Source organism: Haliotis asinina, chromosome 6 (genome assembly GCF_037392515.1).
Source record: "Haliotis asinina isolate JCU_RB_2024 chromosome 6, JCU_Hal_asi_v2, whole genome shotgun sequence".
NCBI lineage: Eukaryota > Metazoa > Mollusca > Gastropoda > Lepetellida > Haliotidae > Haliotis > Haliotis asinina.
The window spans coordinates 9527013-9552775 of NC_090285.1; the positions used below are offsets into that span (position 1 = coordinate 9527013).

Below are 25763 nucleotides of genomic sequence, written 5' to 3' on the forward strand. Positions count from 1 at the left end.
ACATGACCGAACTTGATATAGCATGTGAAATGAAAGATCAAGGTGTGCTGTATGTGAAGCGTTTTTCAACCCGAAAAAACAATGAAACATTCCAAACGAATACTTATCTGTTTTCTTTTTCATCGCCAAATGCTCCCAAATCAGTGAAGGCAGGTTACTGCAATATCCAAGTTGAAACGTACATCCCCAACCCACTCAGATGTTTTAAATGCCAGAAATATGGACACGGTGTAAATACCTGCACATTGTCTGTTGTGTGTGCTCACTGTGGTGAGAAGACACACACAACGGAAGATTGTGACAGTGATTTTAAAAAATGCACCAACTGCTCAGGCGAGCATTCTTCTTCTTCGAAACAGTGTCCAATCTGGAAAGAGCAAATGGCAATAAACAGAATAAAGTTTACCCAAAACATCTCTTTTTCTGAAGCAAAGAAACTGGTGAAGAGATCTGACCTTACAGAAAGTTATGCTACAGTAGCAAACACATCGTCTGTGCGCAGCCCTAAAATAACAAAATCATCTACAAGCTGCCAAACTACCTTGACTTGGGTCAATTGTGACTCTCCACAACCTTTATACCCAGCTATGTCATCACAGACTGAGGAATCACTTCCTGGAACATCAAAGTCTTCTTCTGATCATAAATTATCTTCACAGTCACGCACTGAGTCTCAATCGACAGCTGATAGACAACAAACTGCTAAAGGCAAACCTAAGCCTAAGCCTGATGCTTCAAAACAACAAAGTGGCAGAGCTCCTAAAGGGTCACAAAATAAAATTCAGTTGTTTAATAAACATGGGTCTCTTGAAGACATGGACGTTTCTGAAAACGTCCATTCTAGGGCACATAGCTTGTCGCCCTCCAAAAGAGTGCGGGGTAGATCCCCAATAAATCCCCCTAAAAGATAGTTTATTCCAATAATATTGTACAGTGGAACTGCAGAGGATTGAGGACTAATTTACATGAATTACAGCTATTAGTCCAAGATTTCACACCTTCAGCGTTATGTCTCCAAGAGACATATTTAAAGCAAACAGATACATTTGACCTTCGTCATTTTAATGCATATCATTGCTTTTCACCTCCGGGTGATAGGGCCACTGGCGGATCATCCATTCTAGTCCAACAAAACGTTATTCAAAGCCCTGTTTCACTTAATACTAATATGCAGGCTGTTGCAGTGAGAATTACTTTACATGTAGCGTTTACACTAAGCTGTCTTTATATTTCACCGTCTTCGGCTTTTGCCAAAACCGATCTTCAAGCTCTATATGATCAGCTCCCGAAGCCCTGTATTATAATGGGAGATTTAAATGGGCACAACCCACTCTGGGGTAGTGTTAATACAAACACTAGAGGCAAATTGTTGGAGGACTTTTGTTCTGACAATGACTTATGTATTTATAATGATGGTTCCAACACATATTTACACCCTGGTACAGGGATTTATTCTGCTCTCGACTTGTCATTGACAAATTCAGAACTATTAAATGAATTCGAATGGTCAGTCCACGATGACCTGTGTGGAAGTGACCATTTTCCTACTATATTAAAAGCTGTAACTCCATCTGTTGTTCCTCCATCATCAAGACGGAATTTTAAAAAGGCTAACTGGGCTTTATATGAAACACTGTGTGCTGAAAAACTTAAACCCGAACGTTTCATTGACGTTCCTGATGCTATTAAATCTTTTTCTGATCAACTGAATTCCATAGCTGATGAGTGTATACCAAATTCCTCTGTAGTTCCACACATAAGAAAACCATGGTTCAACGATGAGTGCAAACAAGCTAGGAAGGCAAGGAAAAAGGCAGAACATTATTTTCGTCGCCATCCTATGGTACATAATTTAAATAAATTTAAAATTTTAAATGCTAAAGCACGGCGTACTTTTAAACAGAACAAACGCCAATCTTGGCAAAATTATGTGTCCACAATAAATTCTCGGACACCCATGTCCAAGGTATGGAACATGGTCCAGAAAATCAAAGGTAAAGGTACTAAATCTACTGTCCATCATCTTAAACATGGAGATCAATTGCTTACTGATAAATCAGATATTGCTAATAAACTAGGTGAAACCCTTGCTAAACACTCTTCCTCTTCAAATTATGTACCAAAATTCCAGCAATATCAAAAACAAGAAGAAACGAAAACTATTAATTTCAATTCCGATAATGGGGAAGATTATAATGAAACGTTTACTATTCATGAACTCCATACTGCTCTTGATCAAGCTCATGACACTGCTACAGGAGCTGATAACATACATTATCAACTCCTGAAGCACTTACCGGAATCATGCCTGGAAACTCTTCTCAATATTTTCGATGATATTTGGACATCGGGTAACTTTCCTCCGTCATGGCGTGACGCCATAGTAGTACCAATACCTAAACCTGGACGTGATCATACTGATCCGTCCAATTATCGACCTATTTCACTAACTAGCTGTGTTTGCAAGACCATGGAACGCATGATAAATAATCGACTTGTTTGGTACTTGGAAACAAATAATCTTATAACAGATATACAGTGTGGTTTCCGTAAAAATAGAAGTACTATCGATCACTTAGTGCGACTGGAATCATTTGTTAAAAACGCACTAATTAATAAACAACATGCTGTGTCTATCTTTTTTGATCTTGAAAAAGCATATGACACAACCTGGAAACATGGTATTTTGAGGGATTTACATGACTTTGGTTTGCGAGGTCGTTTGCCTCAATTTATTGCCAACTTTTTAAATGACAGACAATTCCAGGTCCGTGTGGGTTCTACCCTGTCTGATCATTACAATCAGGATCAGGGTGTTCCACAAGGCAGTATTTTATCTGTCACTCTTTTCAGCATCAAGATCAACAGTTTATCAAAAGTTTTAAACGATTCAATTGATGGATCGCTTTTCGTGGATGATTTTAATATTTCTTGCCGAGGTAAAAATATGCATACTATTGAACGGCAACTGCAGTTGTGTTTAAACAAAATAAATAAATGGTGTCTTGAAAACGGCTTCAAATTTTCGAAGTCCAAAACTAATTGTATACATTTTTGCAGAACATATAAGCCACATAAGGACCCTGAAGTATCTCTAGATGGCACTCCCATCAAAGTTGTAAAGGAGGCCAAGTTCTTGGGCCTAATCTTTGACTCCCATTTAACATTTCTGCCTCATATTAAGTTCCTTAAAACTAAATGCCTGAAGGCTCTTGACTTGTTGAAAGTTGTTTCCAACTCAAAGTGGGGAGGGGATCAAGCAACCCTCTTACACCTATATCGATCACTCGTCCGTTCAAAACTTGATTATGGCTCCATCGTATATGGTGGAGCCTGCAAAAGCAACCTGAAACTTCTTGATTCTGTCCACCACCAAGGCCTAAGACTTTGTCTTGGGTCCTTTAGAACTTCACCTATTGACAGTCTCTACGTTGAGGCTGATGAGCCATCTCTTGAACAGCGCCGTATAAAGTTAGCTTTACAGTACATTACTAAGTTATACTCTAGTGAATCTAATCCTGCCTATAAGTGTGTTTTCAATCCCCTTTATGGGGATTTATACAACAAGAAATCTTCGCTTGTCCCTCCTCTAGGACATAGAATTAAACCCTTTCTTTCTTCGGCTGGCATTGAGCTGGAAAACATAGCTCCCTCCCGTCTTCTTTCTTCTCCTCCTTGGCAGATAGTTAGGCCACAAGTAGACCTAACATTAACTTCGTTTAAAAAATCAGAAACTAATGAATTACAGTATAAACAAGAATATAATCAATTAAAACATAAATATAGCAATTATAAATCCTTATTTACAGATGGGTCCAAGGACGGTGGTGCAGTGGCTTGTGCCACTGTCATTGGATCCAGAACAATATCTTCTAGATTACCAGCCAACAGTTCTATTTTTACAGCTGAAGCTAATGCCATACTAACGGCTCTTAAATATCTTCAAAGACACCCTAAAGATAAACACTATATAATCTATTCCGACTCTCTTTCTTGCCTTCAAGCCATTAAAAATATTTCTTGTAAACATCCACTTTTAATTGAAATAATTGAACTGTATAATGATCTTGCTACTGGCCAATACGACATCGTCTTCTGTTGGTTACCCAGCCACGTGGGCATTTCTGGGAACACATTGGCTGACCTGACTGCTTAGGCGGCACTCAACAAATCTGTGACACCTCTTCTTATTCCATACACTAATTATAAAGCTATCATTAGGTCTTACATCCGTGATCTGATGCAGAAGAAGTGGGACACTCAAGTAGGTATCAACAAATTACATGAAATAAAACCCTACATTGGTTACACCTACTTGGGTTGTCAGTCCAGATTTGAAGAGGTCATCATGCGACGATGTGGTATTGGCCACACATGATATACACATGAATATTTGCTTAAAGGTGAAGATCCTCCGTTTTGTATCCCTTGTGATGAAAGAATCACAGTCAAGCATGTCTTGCTTGACTGTGTGGAATATTCCATCACAAGGGATAACTTTTTTAAATCAAGAACTATGAAGGATCTTTTTAGTAATGTTAGTGCTCATTTAATCATTGCATTTTTAAAAGAATTAGACCTGTTACATGACTTGTAAATAGATTACTATTTTATAATTGGAAGTTGAATTAACAACTTAAGATTGTTAGTGGCTGTATCCTCGAAGGGGGTTGAAGTACCGTAAAATTATTGTCCTCCTGAGAGGGTACGTAAGTCCCACAACAGTATAAGTCAGATTTAATCTTCCACTTTTTTAATCGTAGAATATGTGTCATTTTAAATTGTGGCTAATCTTGCATACAGTCGCCAGCAGCTGAGGGGATGGTGTAAACCCAGCTAGGGACCATGTAGGTAGCAAACGTACTGTAAGTCCCCATTGCCCCTAGTATGGTAACCTACCTTCAGTTGTTGGCGATCTATAGCCTGTTTTTATGTTGTATTGTCCGAATAGTGATATTAGTTTTAACTTTCCACACTAGTTTTAATCCCATTTGTGATATTCTAGTAGTTTTACTGTCCCTCGTTGACAGGTTTTTATAGTATCCATATATTTCATTTCAGTATTTAACGTTCTCGTCACGATATGGCTGAGATATTGCCGATGTGACGTTAAATATTAACTCACTCACTCACTTGTTTAACCAAGATTAGACTACTGCTCACGACCTCATACTCCGGGCATGCATACTGTTTCAAGCTCCGCGAACCTATTCACTGCGCATGCGTTATGGGCTCAGCGCAGCACAACTGTTGAAACAAATTCTTCCCCCAGCGCTGGGGGAAATTTAGTGAATCGCTTGAACTCCGAATTCGAGGATTTTTTTCCATCGCGTTTTTTTCTTTATAGGTTGAATTGGCATTTTCTATGATTTGTTTCGGTAACTGCATACCGAAAGGTATCAGAATCTGCAAAGTTGTGTTTTCCTTTTTTATGTGACCTTTTAGAAAGTTTCGTTCCATGAGATAACCTGTCAAAATAATACAACATATCAATAATGCCCTATGCTCCAGGGTGGGCAGTTCTCTCTCATGAGGTCTTGATGTTTCTTTTTCTTTGGGACAGAGTCTGGCCAGCACTATGTTGCACCATGTTCAGTTTATTAATTTGCGTCCCCAGTCCAACATGAAATTTATCGCCTCGAAAACGTTGGGATGGGTTTTTCGAACAAGTTACTTTAACCTCCCATGCCAACCTCTTACCTGTTATTTGTCCAGGTCACATTTCTGTCATGGAGTTCCATTCCTGAAGGTTGTTGTTTAGTTATGTTAAATATAGCAGTATGTGTTAACTGCAGCTAGCCCGTGTACAACAGGTGTACTCCCACGAAGCCTAAAATTATTCAGTTAGGTACAGTTCACTCGGCTTATTGGACTTCACGCCTCAATGATTTTATGGGATTATGGTGGATTGTTGCTTGGCTGACCACAGAAAGGAAGAATCAACAGAAATCAAATATGATTGTAAAGTATTCCAAAAGGTGACCTATCCCATCTGTATCACTGGTACTATTGGTAAAGGTTGGACCGACCACATGATTCATAGCAACATATACTGTCATGTGTTATGTTATCACAACACAATCTCTATCATTTAGCATATTATCACAGGTGACAAGGTAATATTGTTTATGGTATCATTATTCACTGTTCCCAAACACAAAATAAGTGGGATACTGAGTCAGAATTCTTTTCTAAACAGCTTGCACATAGTGAAAGAAACACCCATGCATCTTCACTCCCCGAACACTGTGGTAAGAGCATCAGTATCCTACCCCTAACAGAGTGACCCCTGTCCACTGGACAGTGGTCTGTCCCACTCTTATTTCACGCCCCAATTACCTCATTAATTATGTCCAGGGGTCAAACTGTAATTAGCCTTTGGGATTTATTAGGTGTGAATTTGAGTCCTTGCTGTCTGTTTTACCATCACCCACCAGTTATCTCCCCTTGTGGATCTTTATAAGTTGTAAATGTCTTGTAAACATCATCTTTCCAAGCTTGTAGATGTCTTGTAAACATCATCTTTACAAGAGATTTACAAGCTTGTAAAGGTGCACTTTTTTCCAGTGCTATTCAGACAAACCCTAGCATAGTGACCTACAATTCCACAATAGTTACAAGTTTGGTCACGAGCATAACATTGTAATCTAGAATGGTCAGAATACCCGCATCCATTGCATTTACCTTGATTATAGGACCGTTGATGCTGAGGCTTCTGGTGCCACTGCTGTCGATGGTGAGACTGTGGCTTCTGCTCCTGCCTCTTGGCATGAGCCCTGGTCTCTTCCAGCTGACCAGCTAGGTTGTTCAGCTGCTTCTGCTGGTCTGTGAGCAGTGCTGCGATCTGGGCTGGATCCGGTGTTGTGACAGCAGACACATTCGGACTAGAAGCTTTTGTGGCATCTACTGTCTTCTGAGCCAGTCGCACTTGGTCGGATAGGGCCTGTAGGGTTCTGGCGCCTTGAGGCATCACAATACTCTTCAGGTCTGTAGACAGGCCATTCAGTATGACCTGAACTAGAAATACCTCAGGTATCTCCAGGCCTGTGGTCTTCTCCATGACCCTCTCAGTGAAGGCCACGCCTGACTCATCAGGTCTCTGCTGATCTCCCAGGAAGGCCATCTGTGAAGCTGAATCCTGGACGTATCTCTGCTTGAATGCTTCTTCAAACGCTGCCCTGGTTGTTGGAGCTGGCTGAAGAGAATCCAGCCATGTGATGGCGGGACCTTCCAAACAGAGAGGTAGTAGATTAAGATATACCTCATCTGTCATCTTCTGGTGTTGGCGAAGGCACTCTACTATTCTGAGCCATTGCCTGGCATTGCCAGTGCTGTTGAATCTTGATACCAGATTTGACAGGCTTGCCATTGCTGTTGGAAGTTGTCACTGGGTGGGGTTGGCACACCTGGTGTTCCAACAACTGGACCTGGTTGGGACTGGCTGGGTGGGGGTGGTCATCCAGGCTCCTTGCTGATCTGGGGTTCTGTCTGGGTGCCTCTCTCACTCTGCTGCTGGGTCTGGCTTCGGGTCTGGACTCCGTAGTTGGTAGGTTGATGATAAGTAGCCATGTACCGGAACGAGATTCTCTACCACGTATTAACTAGCTTTTCTAGACGCCTAACGACACTAGTAATTCCGTGGCGGTCCGTGGGGAATTTAACTCGGGGTAGTGGATGGCTACTCACACCAACAATACACAACATACAAAAGACCTGAAGCAGAGTTTCGATGCGTTTACTACCAGTCCCATATATTATCTTACATAATACATAATACGTAATACATAATATATAAAACATAATACATAATACATAATACATACAACTTAAACTCCGCCAGAATATGGAGTGACACAGAACTTCAGTCTTAAAAATAACTTAGATGTCAAAGAAATAGAAATATTGGCCAACATACCTGAAGCAGAGTTTCGATGCGTTTACTACCAGTCCCAGATATTCTCTGATTTGGGTCTGGGACTGGGCTGCTTATAAAGGCAGGTATGTCGGCAATTCAATGTATCAATGTCAGTAAATTATATACTGATATACAGATACAGATAGTGGCTTTATCTATCTGCGTTTGAAGTAATGTTGAACAACAAGACCGGCTGCAGTTTTGGGATAATCTGTTCGTATAGCCCTAGGCTGTGTAGCCGGTCGGTAGATTGTAAAATACGATAATAGGTTATAAATTTGACCGGGAGATGAAGTTAGTTTTACTACATTAAACTTCGTTAAACTTGGTTGATCTAAACATTGTGAAATGTTTAGTTTCGAAACTGGATTTTGACAATTACTCTAAAGGGCAAAATTTGATAAACTTTGGCATGCTAACAATATGACTCGCGAACGTAGTAGCAAGACATCGTTGGACGGAGCACTCAAACTATGCAACCTTACTCTTAAACAGTCGGCTTCTAACTGGCGTCTGCGTGTCCAGGTGTAGTGGACTATTGTCGTCCGGACTCGAATCTATTGTGTACACCGTAAGGCGGCTTACTGGGGTCACCACCACTGTATTGGCCCCACTAGAATGTCCTTTCCCCTCCTCCTCTACTTTCTTTTAATGCAGTTGGAGCATCATTCCACAGGCACCACAAAGTCCTCCTCCTCTCCCAACCACAGAGCGTTGTCGGACTCCTGCTTCTTCTTCTTCTTTTTGAGGTCCTGCTGCTGTCCGGAATGGCGGGCATAATGTCCATTTTCCACCGCATTTGTAGCATATAATTTGCGGACAGTTTGGGGACCAGTGGTCGGTGCTCTCTCAACACCGACCATAATCAGGAGTAATGGTAGTCTGCTTCTTTGTGGCGACAACGGTCCTCGCGGCGGGAGTGCAGTTCGTCTTTGTCGACGCAGTCCCTCTACCCCAAGCTTGGAGCAGCTTCTTCTATAATGGCCCTTTACTCTGCATACGGTACAGGGTTTGGGACACTAAGTGTCCCAATGTCCAGGGCCTCCACACCTATTCCCGCACACCGCCTTTGGGTTGCCACTGGTTGTTGCAACGAAGAATTGTCGAATATATGGTGGTTGCTGTAGATGTGATAGCTACGACTGAGCAGAAAACACTGTGATTCAGCACGTTCGTTCGTTGGGTGAGGTGTTTTTAAGGTAGGTCGCCTTCACCGGTTGGCATGTCGCCGCCTTGGGATGCATGGTGTTAGGCGTAGCTGTCGAGGGCTGGGGGTGTCCTTCCTTGGCACTCATGGTGTGGTGGGTATACACTGACGTGTGTATTTTCTTTTTTGGGCCTCACTGTCTTTTTCCTAATGCGTCTAGCTTTGGCTATTTCCTCATTCCACCATGGGGCTTGGCTTGGCTTGGCTTGGCTTGGTGAGAGGTATTGAAGCCCGGGCTGCTTTGTATATAGCTGACGTTAGGTTGAGGTAGAAGGTTTCAATATCATCAGAGATGATTTCAGACGGATCGATTCTATTGCATTCTATTCTGAATAGGGACCAATCTGATTTGAAGAAGTTCGACCGCTCTCTGGATTTGCGTGGTGGTTGCATAGAGGTGGTGTGCCAAGATGTGTGATGCACGGATAGTGATCACTTCCCATACTGTCATCATCAACCTGCCATTGCCAATCGTGGGCTAAGTCGTTTGTGGCAATAGCAAGATCGAGGCCTGTCCATCCGCCCCTGCTGGGGCAATGTCGAGTTGGAGAGCCATCATTCAGAATTACCCGTGACTCTACCCAGTCCTCCACCAGCCTGCCTAAGCAGTTTGAGTGTTTGGCTTCCCCATCCCACTGTGGGTGTTGAGGTCGCCGAAGATTAGGCCTGAATGCCCGACCAGGTCGGTGAGTTTAAGCTCATCGATATTGGTGGGATCGGCAGTCCTGTGATAGACATTTGCGATTTTTTATCTCTTTGTTATTTGCCGACATGACCGAGATGACTTGGGTTTCAAGACTTCCCACCTCTGATACGACCTCACTGGATGTACGATTGTCAGCGACAAAAGTAACCAGTCCACCACCTATCCGCCCCACTCTGTCTTTGGGGTATTGTTTACATCCAGGCATGTGAAAGTTTGATCTCTTTCCGAATTTCGCTTCTTGAATTAATATAACATGGGGTGACAGTGCCTTTTGCTTAACTAGGGCTTTGAGTTCGTGGCCGTTTGACCTAAGGCCGTTGGCATTCCATTGTAAGATTTCCAAGTACATGATGACAGTAGTGTTTTAAGCTTTTTAGTTAAGCTTATTTATCTGCTGTTTGAAATAGGTAGGAGATTGCCCATAGGACAGCAGTTTGGTGGCCAGTTCCCATAATATGATGTTTGACCCCGCACTGCTGTCCTGTCGAGTGCCTAGTTTGAGCGAGGCAGCACAAACGAACTCAACCAGTGTGTCTGGGATATTCTGGTCGTAGGCTGTATCGATACTGTCTGTACTTGGTACAGCATGCCTACCGCCGTTTGCCAGGTTTGATGTGGTCTCAACAGTGTTGAGAGCCACGTTTGTTTGGCTTTTTTGCCCCGTTTGGCCTCTTGGCCGTCTCCGCTCTGGTTTGGTCTTGCCCTCACCCTTGACACTGGTTGCCGCACTGTCGACTTTATGATCTCGTGGCTTGGCGGTTGCCTTATCCATATTTCCCACCTTATTGCTTCCCGTGACAGATTGTGCGTGCTTCTGTTTTTCTAAAGTCCCCGTGTTAAGACTCTTCTTTTTTGCCTGCCTGCTCCTGCAGAAGTTCGAGAGGGCTGAGTGCCCTTGAACTGTGCAATTCCTACAATAGGGTGAGCAGTCGCCCTTGCAGACACTTTCCGGTTTGGAGCATGTCCTGCATTTTGCCTCATTGAGACGATTTGCTTTAACATGTTCATAACAGAGGCACTTGACGCACTGTTTGGGTCGCTTAAGGTAGGGTAGTGTTGGTCACTAATCTTTTTGTTTAGATGTACCGCGCATCTAGTGTGCAAGACCCATCCCGGCACTTTCCATACTATAGTTTCGCCAAGGATTTTGTTGGGGAGGCTTAAGGTTTCACTTACGTTGTTGCCGCTAATAACGTATCCCCTGTTGGCTTTATTTATGTTCCGAAGCGAGACGGATTTGCTTAGCTCCTCCTTAAAAACTTGGACCGAGACCCCGCTGGTGAGGGTGAGGTTGTAGTCTTTACAGTAGACCAGCCTCTCCCACGCCAGCTGCTTTGGTGGATTAACCTTAGCCGAGGCTTTGGTTTGCTGACCATTTTCCTTGGATCTCTTAGAGTTCCTGATCCAAAGCTCATTGATCTGTTCCCGTTCTGACAAGCTTAGCCTGCTGAAACTGACTTCCCCTTCAGGCACTTTCATAGCGGCATAGCGCCGTGGCAAACTTTCTTTTTGGGTGGTTGTCTGTTTCCGGGCTGCAGTGAAGCTTTGACTTCCCGGGACGGAGCTTTGTTCCCGTCACGATATGGCTGAAATATTGCCGATGTGACGTTAAATATTATTACTTTCAGACTGCCACAATGAAGCTGGAATATCACTGAGTGCAGCGTTAAACAATCATACAATTCAGCAATAGTCCAGATTAGGGGAAATCTAGACTTGCTCCATTTAGAGCTTTAGCATTTATCGTAGGCATATGCCGTTGGCATTTTGGAACAGAGTTTTTGAGAAATATTTATTAAATTCCTGGAGTTATGTAAATTGAAATAGCTCTCTAAAATAATGACATGGCTGTCAACAGAAAGGAAATCAACGCAGCGTGACCATTGTCTTCATGGCCACCAACACTAAGTCATTAACTGCCTGTAATTAGTTAGACAAAAGCCGGTTGAAGCATGACATTGTGGATGAGGTGCAGGATACTGCTGGCTGACATCTGGACAAATACGTCACGTGACAGCCTGATCAGGACCCTAGGATTAAATTACGATTGCTTTGTGTAATTCTGGACTGGACCCTCGGACAGCGGCTAGGCAGGTTGGCTGACCATAGCCTCCCTAAATGCGCCTAGCCCTCGTTACAGTATCATGTAGTTGTAAACAGATTATATCATGAATAGAGCGTTGTGGACCCACTGATGGACTTCTGTATTTGAAGAGACAGTTATCCCCTAAACAGCCCGGGATACACTGCCGGGAGGACTATAGGCAGTCAGGTAAATGTGGTTCGCGGTCTGTGAGACGGACTATACCTCAACAGGAAGGATCGCCTATGTGATTTCCGATGGACGTGTGTAGGCCTGTCTAGACAGAAGTGATCAGCTGACAGAAATACCGACAGACCCAGGACTGCTGCTACAGGCAGGTGTTTTAGTACTCGGTAACTGTAACTGACACAGTCCATGTACCCAGTAACGATACTGTATAGATCGAGACGTGTTCTGGTGAGTAACTCGCGGTTTGCGGTTCCCGTGTGACTGTGAGAGGGCTGCAGTGTGGTGACCTAGATTTCTCGACAAGCCGAGCTCGTAATGGAGATCACTGACACAGCTTCGGGAGAAATGAGCAGTGAATAAAATTTAACCTTGTAGTAAAGGGACACTATGTAATATTCTGTTTTCAGTTGATGTGTTTATGTGTAACTGACTGCGTGTGTGCTGTTGTTTTGTTCGTGTTTATGTTCTTATGTTTGTTTTGTTATTGTTTTGTTCTTGTGTGTGTCAGTCTGTATGTCCGTGTCTGTACACCTTCACGTTCGAAAACAGCAATATGATTTCAAGAAAAAAATGTCTCCTCAGCCTGTCTACACTTCTCGCATGTTTCCCTCCACAGTTTGTTTCCTCTCAACCGATGTATACCCTTTCCACTTTAGTTCTCAGCCTGTCTACCCTTTACAGTTTAATTCTCTCAACCCGTGTGCCCTCTGCGGGTTGCTTCCTCTCAACCTGTGCACCCTTCACAATTTATTTCTCTCAAACTCTGTACCCTCTTCACCAGTGTAACCTAGGTCTCTCAGCCTGAGTACTCTCCTTATTTTGTTTCCTCTCAACATGTTTGCTACACATTATTTTCCTCCATGGGTCGTTAGTTCCATTCCAGTCCATATTACTTTGTATCATGTTTCCACGGTCAGTTTCATTGTTTCCTATCCTCAAAGTATGGTTCCTCTCTGTGAAACTAAGCTCTTTTCTCGTATCGGTTAATTGTTACCTTGTGTTTAGGTCTCGACATGCTGAACTCCCGCCTCAAACTGTTGCCCGCTGTGATGAGGAAACAACTAGTTTTCATGACACAAAATACACGTCTGAAAGCAATTGCTGCCAGTGACAAGTTTGATGGAACCGACGTCAAACCATTCAAAGCTGTACCTGGTCCACGGGGTCTATACGCCATACCAGTGTTGGGGGCGGCATTCCACCTGAAGCCCTTCTGTAAGTCTATTCAACATACACCTATGTTAGAACAGATATTCTTCGAGAGTACTATCGGGACATGGTTTGCAGGAAACTATGCTATTCAAAACAAAAAGGAAAGGTATAGGCATTTTGTATTTTAAAAAATATATTAATTACCGCTTGTATTAAACATTCGTCAAAATAAGTGTTGATAACTCGATTTCACACAACTGCACAAATAAAAACTCGACCTGAAAATTTTTTATTTTGATGAGATTTCCAGGGGCTCAAAATCCCATCGCCCGACGCTAGGGACTAGTCAGTTTTCATTTCGGGCAATCAAATAATGGTGTCTTACTTGTCCACGGGCTACAAGATAAATTCTGCTTACGGTTTCAGAATGCACATAAACTTGGATTTCGATTTATATCTGCCCCAAATGTAGCTATTAAATTTTACAATGATCATAAAGTAAAGTTATCATTCTTTGCTATTTATCACTTTTCAAAAAATAGCCCGCTAAATAATTTCATCAAGTGCCATGTTGATTTAATCTTTCATCGACCCGTGAAGGTCCGGGGTAGAATAAGCCTTCAGCAACCCATGCTTGCCATAAAAGGTGACTATGCTTGTCGTAAGAGGCGACGAACGGGATCGGGTGGTCAGACTTGCTGACTTGGTTGACACATGTCATCGGTTCCCAGTTGCGCAGATCGATGCTCATGTTCTTGATCACTGGATTGTCTGGTCCAGACTCGATTATTTACAGACCGCCGCCATACAGCTGGAATATTGCTGAGTGTGGCGTAAACCTAAACTCACTCACACACTCGCTAATCGTTCATCATTACATCATTATGATTATGTCATAAAAATCAGGGCAAGTCGAAGATTAGTCGCAGGCTGCTTCGCTCAAGTCACTTGTCCTGTGGCAAGTGGATCTTAAAAAAATTAAAGCCTTGACTTCTTACAAGGATTAACAAGTCGTCACCACAACGCAACAGAAATCACCTTCCAGCTGAAATTGTTCAGCAAAAGAGCGTGCACTGTCTGGCTATAAAAATCTAGATTACCTTCGGAAATCGGCATTCGTTTTTAAGGAACTTCAAGGTCAAATAACTGCGTCACGTCATCGAACATCGCCATTGAAAGAATGCACGCGAGAGACTACAAATCTTTTGTTGCCAGGCCTCTGAAAGTCTAAGTCTGTCACAGCTTGCAGCTCGTTGCATCCAATAAGGCACAACAAGTAACCGTCCCCGTACAGGCAGACCTCGGGTCACCACTCTAAGTCCAATATCGGTTCACCCTGGTACTACATTAGCGTGATCGTTATGCCACGGATGAGAGCACTGCCTGGACTGCGGAGGATATCCGGTCAAACTGTACGGAACAGGCTAGCTAGTCTGGAAACGTTCGTAGACCTACAAACGTCTTAAGCCCATGCTTAACACATTGGCTACGATCAACGTTAGGGGTTCTTAGGGCTACGAACATTTCGAGAATAAGGGCTCAGGACTTTTATTCTCGAAACGTTCGTATGTCTAAGAAATTTGATCGTAACCAATGTATTAAACCTGGACTTTAGCACTTCGTAGGACTACGAACGTTTAGAGAATAGTTAACAAATCGAGAGAGATTGTACTAAGAGAAAAGAGATCAATTTTCCACTCGGTTGTATAGAAATATGTTGCAAAAAATATATGCTATTTGTCTATTTGTTGACGAGTTATGCTCGTTTGAAAATGCAACATTTTCGCAACACGTACACTTCTGGGTCATGCGGATTTTTTAAGTATATATTACTATCATTAATGTTATAATCTCGCCATCAGTGTAAAGGATTATGTCATACAGTCGACCCTGCTGAAAATGACCAGTAGCGTTAAACCCACCATATAGGCCACGCTCTTTAATAACATGCATGCCATTGCTGAAACTTACAATGATATTGGGGACAGTGGGGTAGCCTAGTGGTTAAAGTGTTCGCTCGTCAAGGTGAAGACCCGAGTTCGATTCCCCACATGGGTACAATGTGTTAAACCCATTTCCCCTGGTGTTCCCCGACGCGATATTACTAGAATATTACCAAAAGCGGCGTAAAACACAACTCACTCACTATTATGATATCAGAATTCAATAACTACTAGTATTCAGAAATACCATACACATATTGCGGCGTGATGAAAATACAAATGTAATTCTTTTTACTTTCAAAATATCACTTGAAAGAATTTTCTGTCAACACAACTGAATTATACATACACTTTTCAGCGAAATACACCATCAACACCTTCCACCTTTTACTGGATTCTATGCACGAGAAGTATGGTAAGTCTTTCTGTATGCAAGTATTGGGGCAGTGTTTTGTGACTGAGGACCCCGACGCTATAGCAACCATCTATAGAAATGAGGGAAAATATCCAAGAAGGGCGCCTTTAAACCTCTTCGAGTTCTACGCCGAAAATAATGACAAGGAACGAGGAATGGCAGTTGTGTGAGTACTAATAATTTTCAAACTCTGTCTTCAAACTGTACTTGGTTACTGATATCTTTCGACTGGTATCATGGTTATTACTTGTCAGTAAGAATTGTATTACCATTCCTGGAATGATATATTTCCGATCTTGCCATCCCCAAATTAGTCAACAGCTGTTTAACAGTCGTAGTGACAGTCGTAGTGACAGTCGTAGTAACAGTCATAGTGACAGTCGTAGTGACAGTCGTAGTAACAGTCGTAGTGACAGTCGTAGTGACAGTCGTAGTGCACATTCACTCATTCGTCCTTGATTTCCATGCTAGTTGTATGTGTATATCTGTCATATTGTAGTTACTGTCCATCGTTGGCAGGTTTTTACAATGTACATATATTCCTTCCCAATGTTAAATGTTCTAGTCACGATACGACTGAAATATTGCCGATGTGACGTTAAAGTTTAACTCACTCACTCACTCCTTGACAACGTTTTAATAATCCAACCTGAAATGTATCAAGACAATATTACGTCATCCACAAAACCATCCGATCTATGAAGATCCGAGTTGAAACTGGTCTTAAGTGTCTTCTTTGTGGTAAGATCAGATGGTCAGGCTAGCTGACTTGGGTGACACGTCATAGTTACGTACATTGATGCTAAAGCGGTTGATCACTGATCCACATTCGATTATATATACATCGCCGCCATACAGCTGGAATATTGCTGAATTGTATTGTTTTTTAACGCCACACTCGTTTATATTCCACCTTTATGGCGACGGTTTGTGAATAATCGAGTCTGGTCAATGAGCATCGATTAATCGTGATACGATGAAATGTTTCAGCCAAGTCAGCGACCCTAACTTCTCAATCCCGTTAGTCGCGTCTTAGGAAAAGCTTGTGTCACTGAAGATCAATTCTAAGCCGGATCGTCACAAGACGGTTGACTGGTTGTCACTGCTGAGTCGCCAGAGGGTATTAAATAATATCTGCTATCTTAACGTAGGAACGGTCCAGAATGGCATCGTCTTCGCTCGGCCACGCAGGCGTTCATGTTGAAGAAAACGTCCGCTTCCGTATTCATTGAGGAACAAGTCGCCGTCACCAACGACCTCATCACCCGGATGTCAACAATGTCGTACACACCAGAAGAATTCAGAGATGAGCTCTTCAAATATGCAACCGAAAGTAGGTTTGATAAATTCACATGTAGATTAAATTGGGGATTTTATCTGATTTTAGCTCAATTAGCAAAACCGATGTGATCTTAATTATATATTTATCTTCGCACTATAGCTGTGCAGCCTAATTCATCTACTCCAAAAATATTCATTATATCAACATTATTTCAACGGAGACTTTCTATGACTTCTTTTCTAATGATTCGGTTTCATCTGGTCTTCGACAAAAACACAACAACAACACTTTCTTCCTTTTGATTTGAGAAAAATAGCAACAGATTTTTTACTTTTGAGAAATTATTTGGAAATCGTTTATATAACCGGTCACACTTTTCCCGCCTCGTTATGCAAATATTCAAACGCCATTGGCGACTGACGCTATGTATTGCGACTCACTCACTCTGGTAATGAAGTAACACAACCATACTTACTTAAACCGGCGTAAAAGACGTTTATGACATTTGTATGACATATGATAGACATTATATCTCTCAACAGAAATATGATATATTTAGGTGATACAGACACACTGTTAATGATACAGAACTTGTTAATCAAATTTGTAAATTAAAGCGACTTCATCTAACGAAGTGGTATGTATATACATTTAAACGCTGTTTTTCTCTTAATAGTGACGTTCACATTCATTAATTCCCCACTATCCTGCTTCACACATACAAACGTCAACACGATAGCGAGACCACTAGGTAGAGCAGTGACGATATGTCGTATAGATAATCGTGATACTTTATCTTACGATAAATATATCGATACGTTTTTCTTGCCGTGATATGTATGGTAGACCTTAAAATCAATGGTTATGACAATAATTTCACTGACACGTGCAATTTAAATATACTTTATTTCATAAAAAAACAACTAAAGATAGCATATCGCGATACGTATCAGTCTGCATCGTCACACTTCTACTTCGTTCATATGAAAGATTTGTTCAAAATAGCACACTATGGTTATACCGAACTGTCGGGCAGATATAACTATGTTTATACCGAACTCTCGGACAAATCTAACTATAGTCACTTCACTGTTTAAGGTATTGGAGTTGTTGCTTTCAACAAGCGACTTGGTTTCCTGGATCCCAAAGGATCAGCCGTGTCACCCGAAAACCAGGTCTATCTTCATGCAATCAAATCCTTCTTTGAATTGATGCTGCAGGATCTGGGACCTCCACTATACAAACTCTATCCTACAAAGCTGTACAAAGAATTTTCGAAGGTTGCAAATGAAGCATACGGGTAGGACCCTTATTTCAAATCCACGTGAGTGAGTGAGTGAGTGAGTGAGTGAGTGAGTGAGTGAGTGAGTGAGTGAGTGAGTGAGTGAGTGAGTGAGTGAGTGAGTGAGTGAGTGAGTGAGTGAGTGAGTGAGTGAGTGAGTGAGTACGTGAGTGAGTGAGTTTGTTTTCAACAACATACATGGAGGGTATCAAACCCGGGTCGTCGACGTGACGAGCGAACGAACTATTAGTCTGCCCAACCGCCTCACGTAATGCCACAATGTATCAGGTCCGTTTGCGAGGAAAGCAATTTATGGAGAATACGCCAGAATTCTCAAAACATCTATCATTGTATCAACATTGATTCAATCCCATATATCTCCAAATTTCCACAATCGTACATTGAAAGTACAGTTCTCCTATCTTTTTCTAAGAGTATAATTGTGTAGCGCTGACATGAGAAGGACTAGCTGAATCTTGGATTCGAACTCTTGTACGACCACCAAGGTGGGCATCAATAAATTACATGAAATAAAACCTTATGTTGGTTATACCCACTTGGGTTGCCAGTCCAGAATTGAAGAGGTAATCATGCGACGATGTCGTATTGGTCACAACTCTTGTGACGAAAGAATCACAGTCAAGAATGTCTTGCTTGACTGTGTTGAATATTCCATCACAAGGGATAAATATTTTAAAACACGAACTATAAAGGATCTTTTTAGTAACATTAGTTATCATTTAATTATCGCATTTTTAAAAGAATTGGATTTGTTATCAGATTTGTAAATAGATAATTTTTTATGAGTGGTAATTTGCACTAGTAACTGAGAATGTTAGTGGCTGAGCCTTCAAGGGGGTTGAAGTAGAGTAAAATTATTGTCATCCTGAGAAGGTACGTAAGTCCCATGGCAGTCAAAGGTAATTTAAATTTACCGTCTATTTTAATTGTAGTATCCCTGTCATTTTAATTTTGGCTAAAATTCACTTCATCGCCTGCAGCTGAAGGGATGATAAATCCAGCTAGGGTCCATGCAGGTAGCAAAGGTCCCCATGGTCCCTAGTGTGGTGATCTACCTTCAGTTATTGGCGAACTATAGCCTGTTTTATACATTGTATCATCCTCTCTAGTTAAAATATTTTAGATTTCATGACTAGTTTTAACATCAGTATATCTGTGATAATCTAGTTAGTTTTACTGTCCTTTGTCTACAGATATTTTAGACTGATTACCTTGTTTTCATCACTATATGGCTGTAATATTGCCAACGCGGTGTAAAATTTTATCTCACTCACTCGCTTGTACGACCAATGGTTAGTGATACGGTTCAGCAATGACACTGAGAATTGTCTCCCCATGCCGCTCCGCTGCTCAGTTTTGTTTGTCGTGTACACAGCAGCAATATTCCAGCTATATGGCGACAGTCTGTAAATAGTCGAGTCTGGACGAGACAATCCGGTGATAAACATCACGAACAACAGTCTAAGTCAACTAAGTCAGCAAGCCTGACCACCCACCCAATCACGACAATGGCCTCTCACTAAGGGCATTCGCTGCTGCATGCACTGCTGAAGACAACATAGTAGCTTTAGTTACACCAATGTAAGTGTGTGTAATATAGTGAGAAATAGTAAGCTGGAAGGATAAAGAGAAATAGGTGAAGTTAATATTTAAGGACAATGTATCATCTCTGTAGTATCTGTATTGTAAACGTCACATGTGGGCAAGGTTAAGATTAGCGCACAACACGGATTACCAATTTTGATCACTTGTGATTACAGGTACGGTCGTGTTCAGATACGGGAACTTCTTGAAAGTGTTGACCGCCAGATGAAAGACGGAACCTTTGATCCTGAAAAACCGATCTTGATTCTGCAACTCTTGGCGAGTCCCAAGACAACAGACAAGAGTGTGGATGCTATTCTGTTAGATCTGCTGACGGCAGGAACCGATTCGGTAAGCTGTGCATCAAGTTGGCTGGTTGGTGTTTATCGTAGGACCAGTGGTACAGCTATCTGACGGTGATCTCCAACTAAATCGAATGTGGATCACAGGGTCCAGTGACTGACTACGCAACTGGGAAACGATGATATGTGTCAAGTCAACCATGCCAGCATGCCTGACCACCCGATCCTGTTAGCTGCTTCTTACAAGCATTGGTTGCTGAAGACAAATTCTAGCACTAAGTGCGTGAGTCCAAATATAATATTTTTTAACATACTGTACTCCTATTTTCCAACTATTGTTCCATTGCAGACTGCCAAAAATATGGAGACCCTGCTTCTAAGTCTGGCATTAAACCAAGACAAACAGCAGAGGTTGTACGAAGAAATTGTAGAAGTCATTGGCCCCAAGGGACACGAGCTGACCGCTGAACACATGTCCAGCATGCCCTACTTCCGCGCATGTATGAAGGAATCTTTCAGGTACTGCTTCTTCGAATCAATGTTATAAATGGACAGGAACCCATTAGAATCCTATAACATTGTGTACTTCTCCATATTATAATGAAATGCTGAGGAAGACAGACTATGGTAATTCAGATGATGATGATGATAATGATGGTCATTTCTTTTTCAAATCAGACTACACTTTCCCATTGCATTTGGAGGCCTGAGAATTCTTCCTGAAGACGTTGTCGTTGATGGTTATCTCGTACCTAAAGGGGTGAAGTATATGTGTGGTCGTTTTTGTATATCGCGTAGAGATATCACAGTCCTAATGGAAGATGAAGGGCTGTAGATACTATTTTACAAATCAGAGCCAACAGCACCCTTAGTTGTACTGTTGTATATAGCGTAGAAACACGAATACCACGGTTCCCAACTTCTTGTTGAGGATAAAGGAGCTCAACATAGCAGTGTGGCTTTCTTTGGCCGTTATGATATCTGTCAGTCACGCAGATACCTTTCATCCTGAAGATCCGGCTTAGAATTGGCGTCCAGTGACCCACCCATGTCCTGTGGGCGATTGACGGGATCGGGTGGTCAGACTTGCTGACTTGGTTGACACATGTCATCGTATCCCAGCAGCATGGATCGATGCTCATGTTGTTGATCAGTGGATTGCCTAATCTAGCCTCAAATATTTACAGACCGCCGCTATACAGCTCGAATATTTCTGAATGCGGTGTTAAACAACAAACAAACAAACAGACCTAGTCCATAAGCATCAGCCAATGACAGATGTGGATGTATGAAGTGGAAGATGCCGAGGATTTCATCAATGTTATAACGAAAACACAATATAATAGCATTAATTTTATATTTACAAATCTGTAACATTCCTACATTCTCTCCGTCCTTGCAACTTTCGATTGGCTTGCAATGTTTTTATGCTGTGTCTATTTGTTGACATTTCTTTCAGACCTGTGCCTTCATGAACAACCGTCGTCTTCTCCTCAATAGCGAGTATTTCGAGTACCCCTCACAGTTTCTTCCAGAGAGGTGGCTAAGGGATGACTCCACTCTCAAACGGAAAAAGGAATATCCAGCCTTTGCCTTCTTGCCTTTCGGATTTGGGCTCCGGAACTGCCTGGGAAGACGTTTTGCTGAACAAGAGCTCTGGCTGGGTGTCACAAAAGTACGTCGTGTCCTATAAGCACTCCTTTAAATGCCACTGTCGTTGTGTGGATTTTATTAAACGATATCACGGATATCACCCTGCATTAGTATGTCAAATAGTCATGACTATTAAAGCCACCAATAATGTGTACATAACTCCCGATGCTTTAAAAACTGTAACTCCGATTGACACTTGTCTGTTATCAATTTGCAATAAGTATTTTACATTGTAATTCCCGTTTCAGATAATCCAGCACTTCACTGTTGAAGAACATGAGGCAGAAAACAACTTCGAGATGATTTACACCACATTTGGTCAAGTGAAGACACCACCTAAATTTATTTTTACTCCAAGAGTAAGGTGATGAATGTGACTGGTTTATATTAATCACCATCTTCGTCATTCAGTGTATGTCACTGCAGGGGTTGACACAATTCTCTTCTCTAGTTCATGCTAACATACTATACGTTGGTTAAAGCGTTCGCTTGCACATGACTACACTGCGTGAGGCCAATTTCTGATGTCCCCTTCGTTATATTTCTGGAGCGATCCCTAAAGCGGCGCAAAGCCAAACTCACTTGCTCACTTTTTGACGTCCACTAGGTGTGATAAATAATTGCTAATTGACGTCCCAAGCAAATTCGAGCTTCATTACAGATTAGATAGTTATAACTATCAATTTATTCGTGTCGTGTACATTCTGTTTGTGTACGAACTGCATGCTGGACGGTCGGACGGTCGAAGTTGTAGAGACTCACGGTCGACGCCCATGTCCGCTCAGTAAGTTATATAACTCTGTCAAGACGTTCACTGACGTATGAACAACGTCAACGTTGTCACAGTCTTTGTAGGTGTTTATTTAAATGTGTATGTTTAATCTGAATTCTGTTTGGCCAGCAGTACACACCACTCACAACTTTGCACAGAGTGTGTAGTCAAAATGCAACGTCATAGTGACCTTACAGCGGTAGGAACAGTTATGTTATATATATTTGACATCTGCCATTAAAGGTTACATAACAGTAAAGCATATCGCAATTTTGTACGTAAGTCTTACCATTATGTTCAGGAACAGGCAGAGGCAGCGGGACAATTAGAATCGTGCACGTGTATATATTTGGATGATCACAACTATTCTAATCTCTTGCTAACTTACCACAACTAACAAAATACTTACTGCTACTGAAACATATTTTCTAGTAGCGCCCGAGAACACTCAGAACTTCAAATAGAGTCTAACATTTCTTTTGGTTGGTTCACCCAGTAAAAGGAGATAAGATGATTCGAGTTCCAAGTGTTTTTTAAAGCAATTATGCCAGTTCTCCCTAGCCCTCTTCACCTCAGCGTTAAAACAAGCATCTACAACCAGCAGCTAAAACTTCAGCGTATTTTATTTCCCTCGGCCCCTATGTCTTCAAACACGATAGCGCCGCCACTTAGTTTCTTTGACAGTGTGAAGCTTTTCCGAAGTGTAAATATTAACGTGGTAGAAATAGATTTGGCAATACACTCAACAAAACTTCCCGATAAAGCACATAGTTAGTGTATGTTCTTCTTGGTAATGGCGAGGGTATTCCATGCTTGCTGGCTTTTGGGTCGCTTGAGAGATCGGTATGTCGGGGCGTGATAGGCAAGCGGGCAAAGCCGCCAGACTAGTATACGAGTGAGCATGAGATGCCAACCTGTGACTGGGTGTAAAGACCTTGGAGTCAACTTTGTGTGCAGACGCTTTCCTTGTTTTCACAACCCCTAATGTACACTGTGCACATTAAAGATCGAACCCATTAATCCGTTGGTATATGACCAGACGGTGGCCACATGAATACATGCATACACCCAATTGCTTGTACAGCAACGTGCAGTAAACTTGGACAAAGTGCTGTGACTATGTATCCCGGTCCACCCAGCTGTGAATGGGTACCTCGTAAGGATTGGAAAGCTGCAATAACTCTGTGCGCCTTGGGGCATCAAGAGATGTATACTCCCCAGGGAGTTGAGATTGATAGTAAGATGTGCCGCTGAGATTGACGTCCAGTGTTGGAGGGAAACATACCAGCGCCTTGAGCATGCCTGTGTGGAAGTGTGCGCTATATAAATAAATAACCAATATGATAAATGAGCTCCAGTCCAACACGCCCGGTTGTAAACAAGCCTTGAGTTGCTATATTGTCATGTTAAAATGATGAGCAAAACGCCACACACTGCGTGATATTTTATAATCTTCACATTAGGCATGTTCCTGGTTAAATAAATATCGCAAGATACGTTATGTTGAGAAGAGAACCCCCGACACAGATAACACTTTGTGTTATGCCACTAATATCTGAACACACGTATTGTACGGTTTTTGTGCTGGACACGTAAGACTTTTTCTCTCTGCTAGTTATAATAATGTTTATATGTGAATATGAGAGTATATTACAACTTTGTCTCCTGCCAGAAATAAACGTGATCATACTTGGTTGTATAATACGATTCACTTATATTTCGTTCTTAACTATATTAGTGATTACGGCGATCATGGAAGAACTACGTTGCCTTAATTCCCTGGAGAGGAACCCTTATACTGAGTTCTAATTCAAGGTTCGTGCTGACGATGTCCCAAGTGTCCTCGGTTTCTCCAAACCTCGAATTGTTCTCCCATCATATGCTTTCTCACAGTTACATAAATGACGATTCCAACTGGTCAGTTTCTTCACTGAAATTCTATTCCAACTGGCAAGCCAAACTTACTTACTTCTCTATTACGACGTTAAACCACATTTCACCTCACCTATAAATCACTATCAACAGCAATGATACCAGGTGTGCGCGAAAGGATAATTCTCGGTGTCCTCTGTATCGTTGCCTCCCTCCACGCAGGGGTGACTTCTTGGAAGACATTGTGGTATTTCAAGTCAAAGACAAAATATATTTTAAATTTGCCAAAAGTACTCCTTGTTGCAAGTTAGTCAGTATGACGATATTCAAGGAAATGCTAATACCATATGTAATTATAAGGTAAGTGTAGAGCCTTGAGCAGCACTGTTGGTCGCACCAGCTGACGCCTTGGACTGAAGTCACTGTTGGTCGCCCACAGCACCAGCTGACGCCTTGTACTGAAGTGTCTTTACAGAGAGGGAGCATTCCTCTGCAAGTGTTTCAGGAATTTCGGAAAATAGCAACTTGAACGCTTTTCCTGTCATTGGCGGAGAGAGGTGGGTTTCAATGGTACTAGGTAAGCATCAAATCAGTCGACTCAACGCCGAAACCGTCTGTTGAAATGTTGGTCTATTTTCATATGCTCCGACCTTCGAAGCTAATGACGCAGAACCATGGACATGAGCGTAGCGACTGGTTTAATTAAAACACCGTTATACCGACATGTCAGCTTTTACCAAGATTGCATCAGCACCTGCCTTTGCTGTAACGGTTTAAAGGAGATGGGCTATCAGAAGGTTTTCACTTAAATGACTGTATATGAGTTGCTGCGCGACAGGAGAACATTGTTTAGATGTTCAGCACAATGGAACTACAAATAAACATATCCCTTGTATAGTAGAAGGAGCTATATAGTTCACTGTCTGAAACATAGGTCGGAGCGAGTTTGTTGTCTTGCAGTCTGAGAGATGTATTTTACAAGAACCAGTGATCATGAAATATGAAACATTTACATAAGTACATTCCTTTTTTAACATTTTGAAAAACGTGCTATACCACCTGTGGTAATTACTTTGAAGCAATTCCATATATCTACACTACTGTAAAATACAAGATTGTGTGTGTATCCCTCCGCGATAGAACTTGTCGGAACACAGCCATTGCTCTTCTTTGCATCCACATTTTCTTAGATAATGTTATCTATCACACGTTCATACACTACTGGCTGGAATGTCAATATTATGGGTTTTTTTATCTTTAGTAACGAAATCTAACATACCTTTCTATTTTTTCTCGGATTTTAGTTTGAGTTGCGGTCGCTGACCTGAAAGTGAAACATATCCTTGTGTGTTGATCTTTTTGATCTTTCCTGCTGGGACTATGCG

General features: G+C 41.8%; 1 protein-coding gene across 1 annotated transcript; it reads left to right on the forward strand.

The window, feature by feature from the left end:
- Positions 1-11882: 11882 nt before the first annotated feature.
- LOC137286161 (probable cytochrome P450 49a1) lies at positions 11883-24205 on the forward strand. Its single transcript, XM_067817839.1, has 10 exons — positions 11883-12245; positions 13106-13315; positions 15554-15776; positions 16762-16943; positions 17991-18192; positions 19956-20130; positions 20431-20600; positions 20760-20841; positions 21541-21756; positions 21983-24205. The coding sequence occupies exons 2-10, from the start codon at positions 13114-13116 to the stop codon at positions 22100-22102; spliced, it is 1572 nt and encodes a 523-aa protein (XP_067673940.1). The 5' UTR covers positions 11883-12245; positions 13106-13113; the 3' UTR covers positions 22103-24205.
- The last annotated feature ends 1558 nt before the right edge of the window (positions 24206-25763 follow it).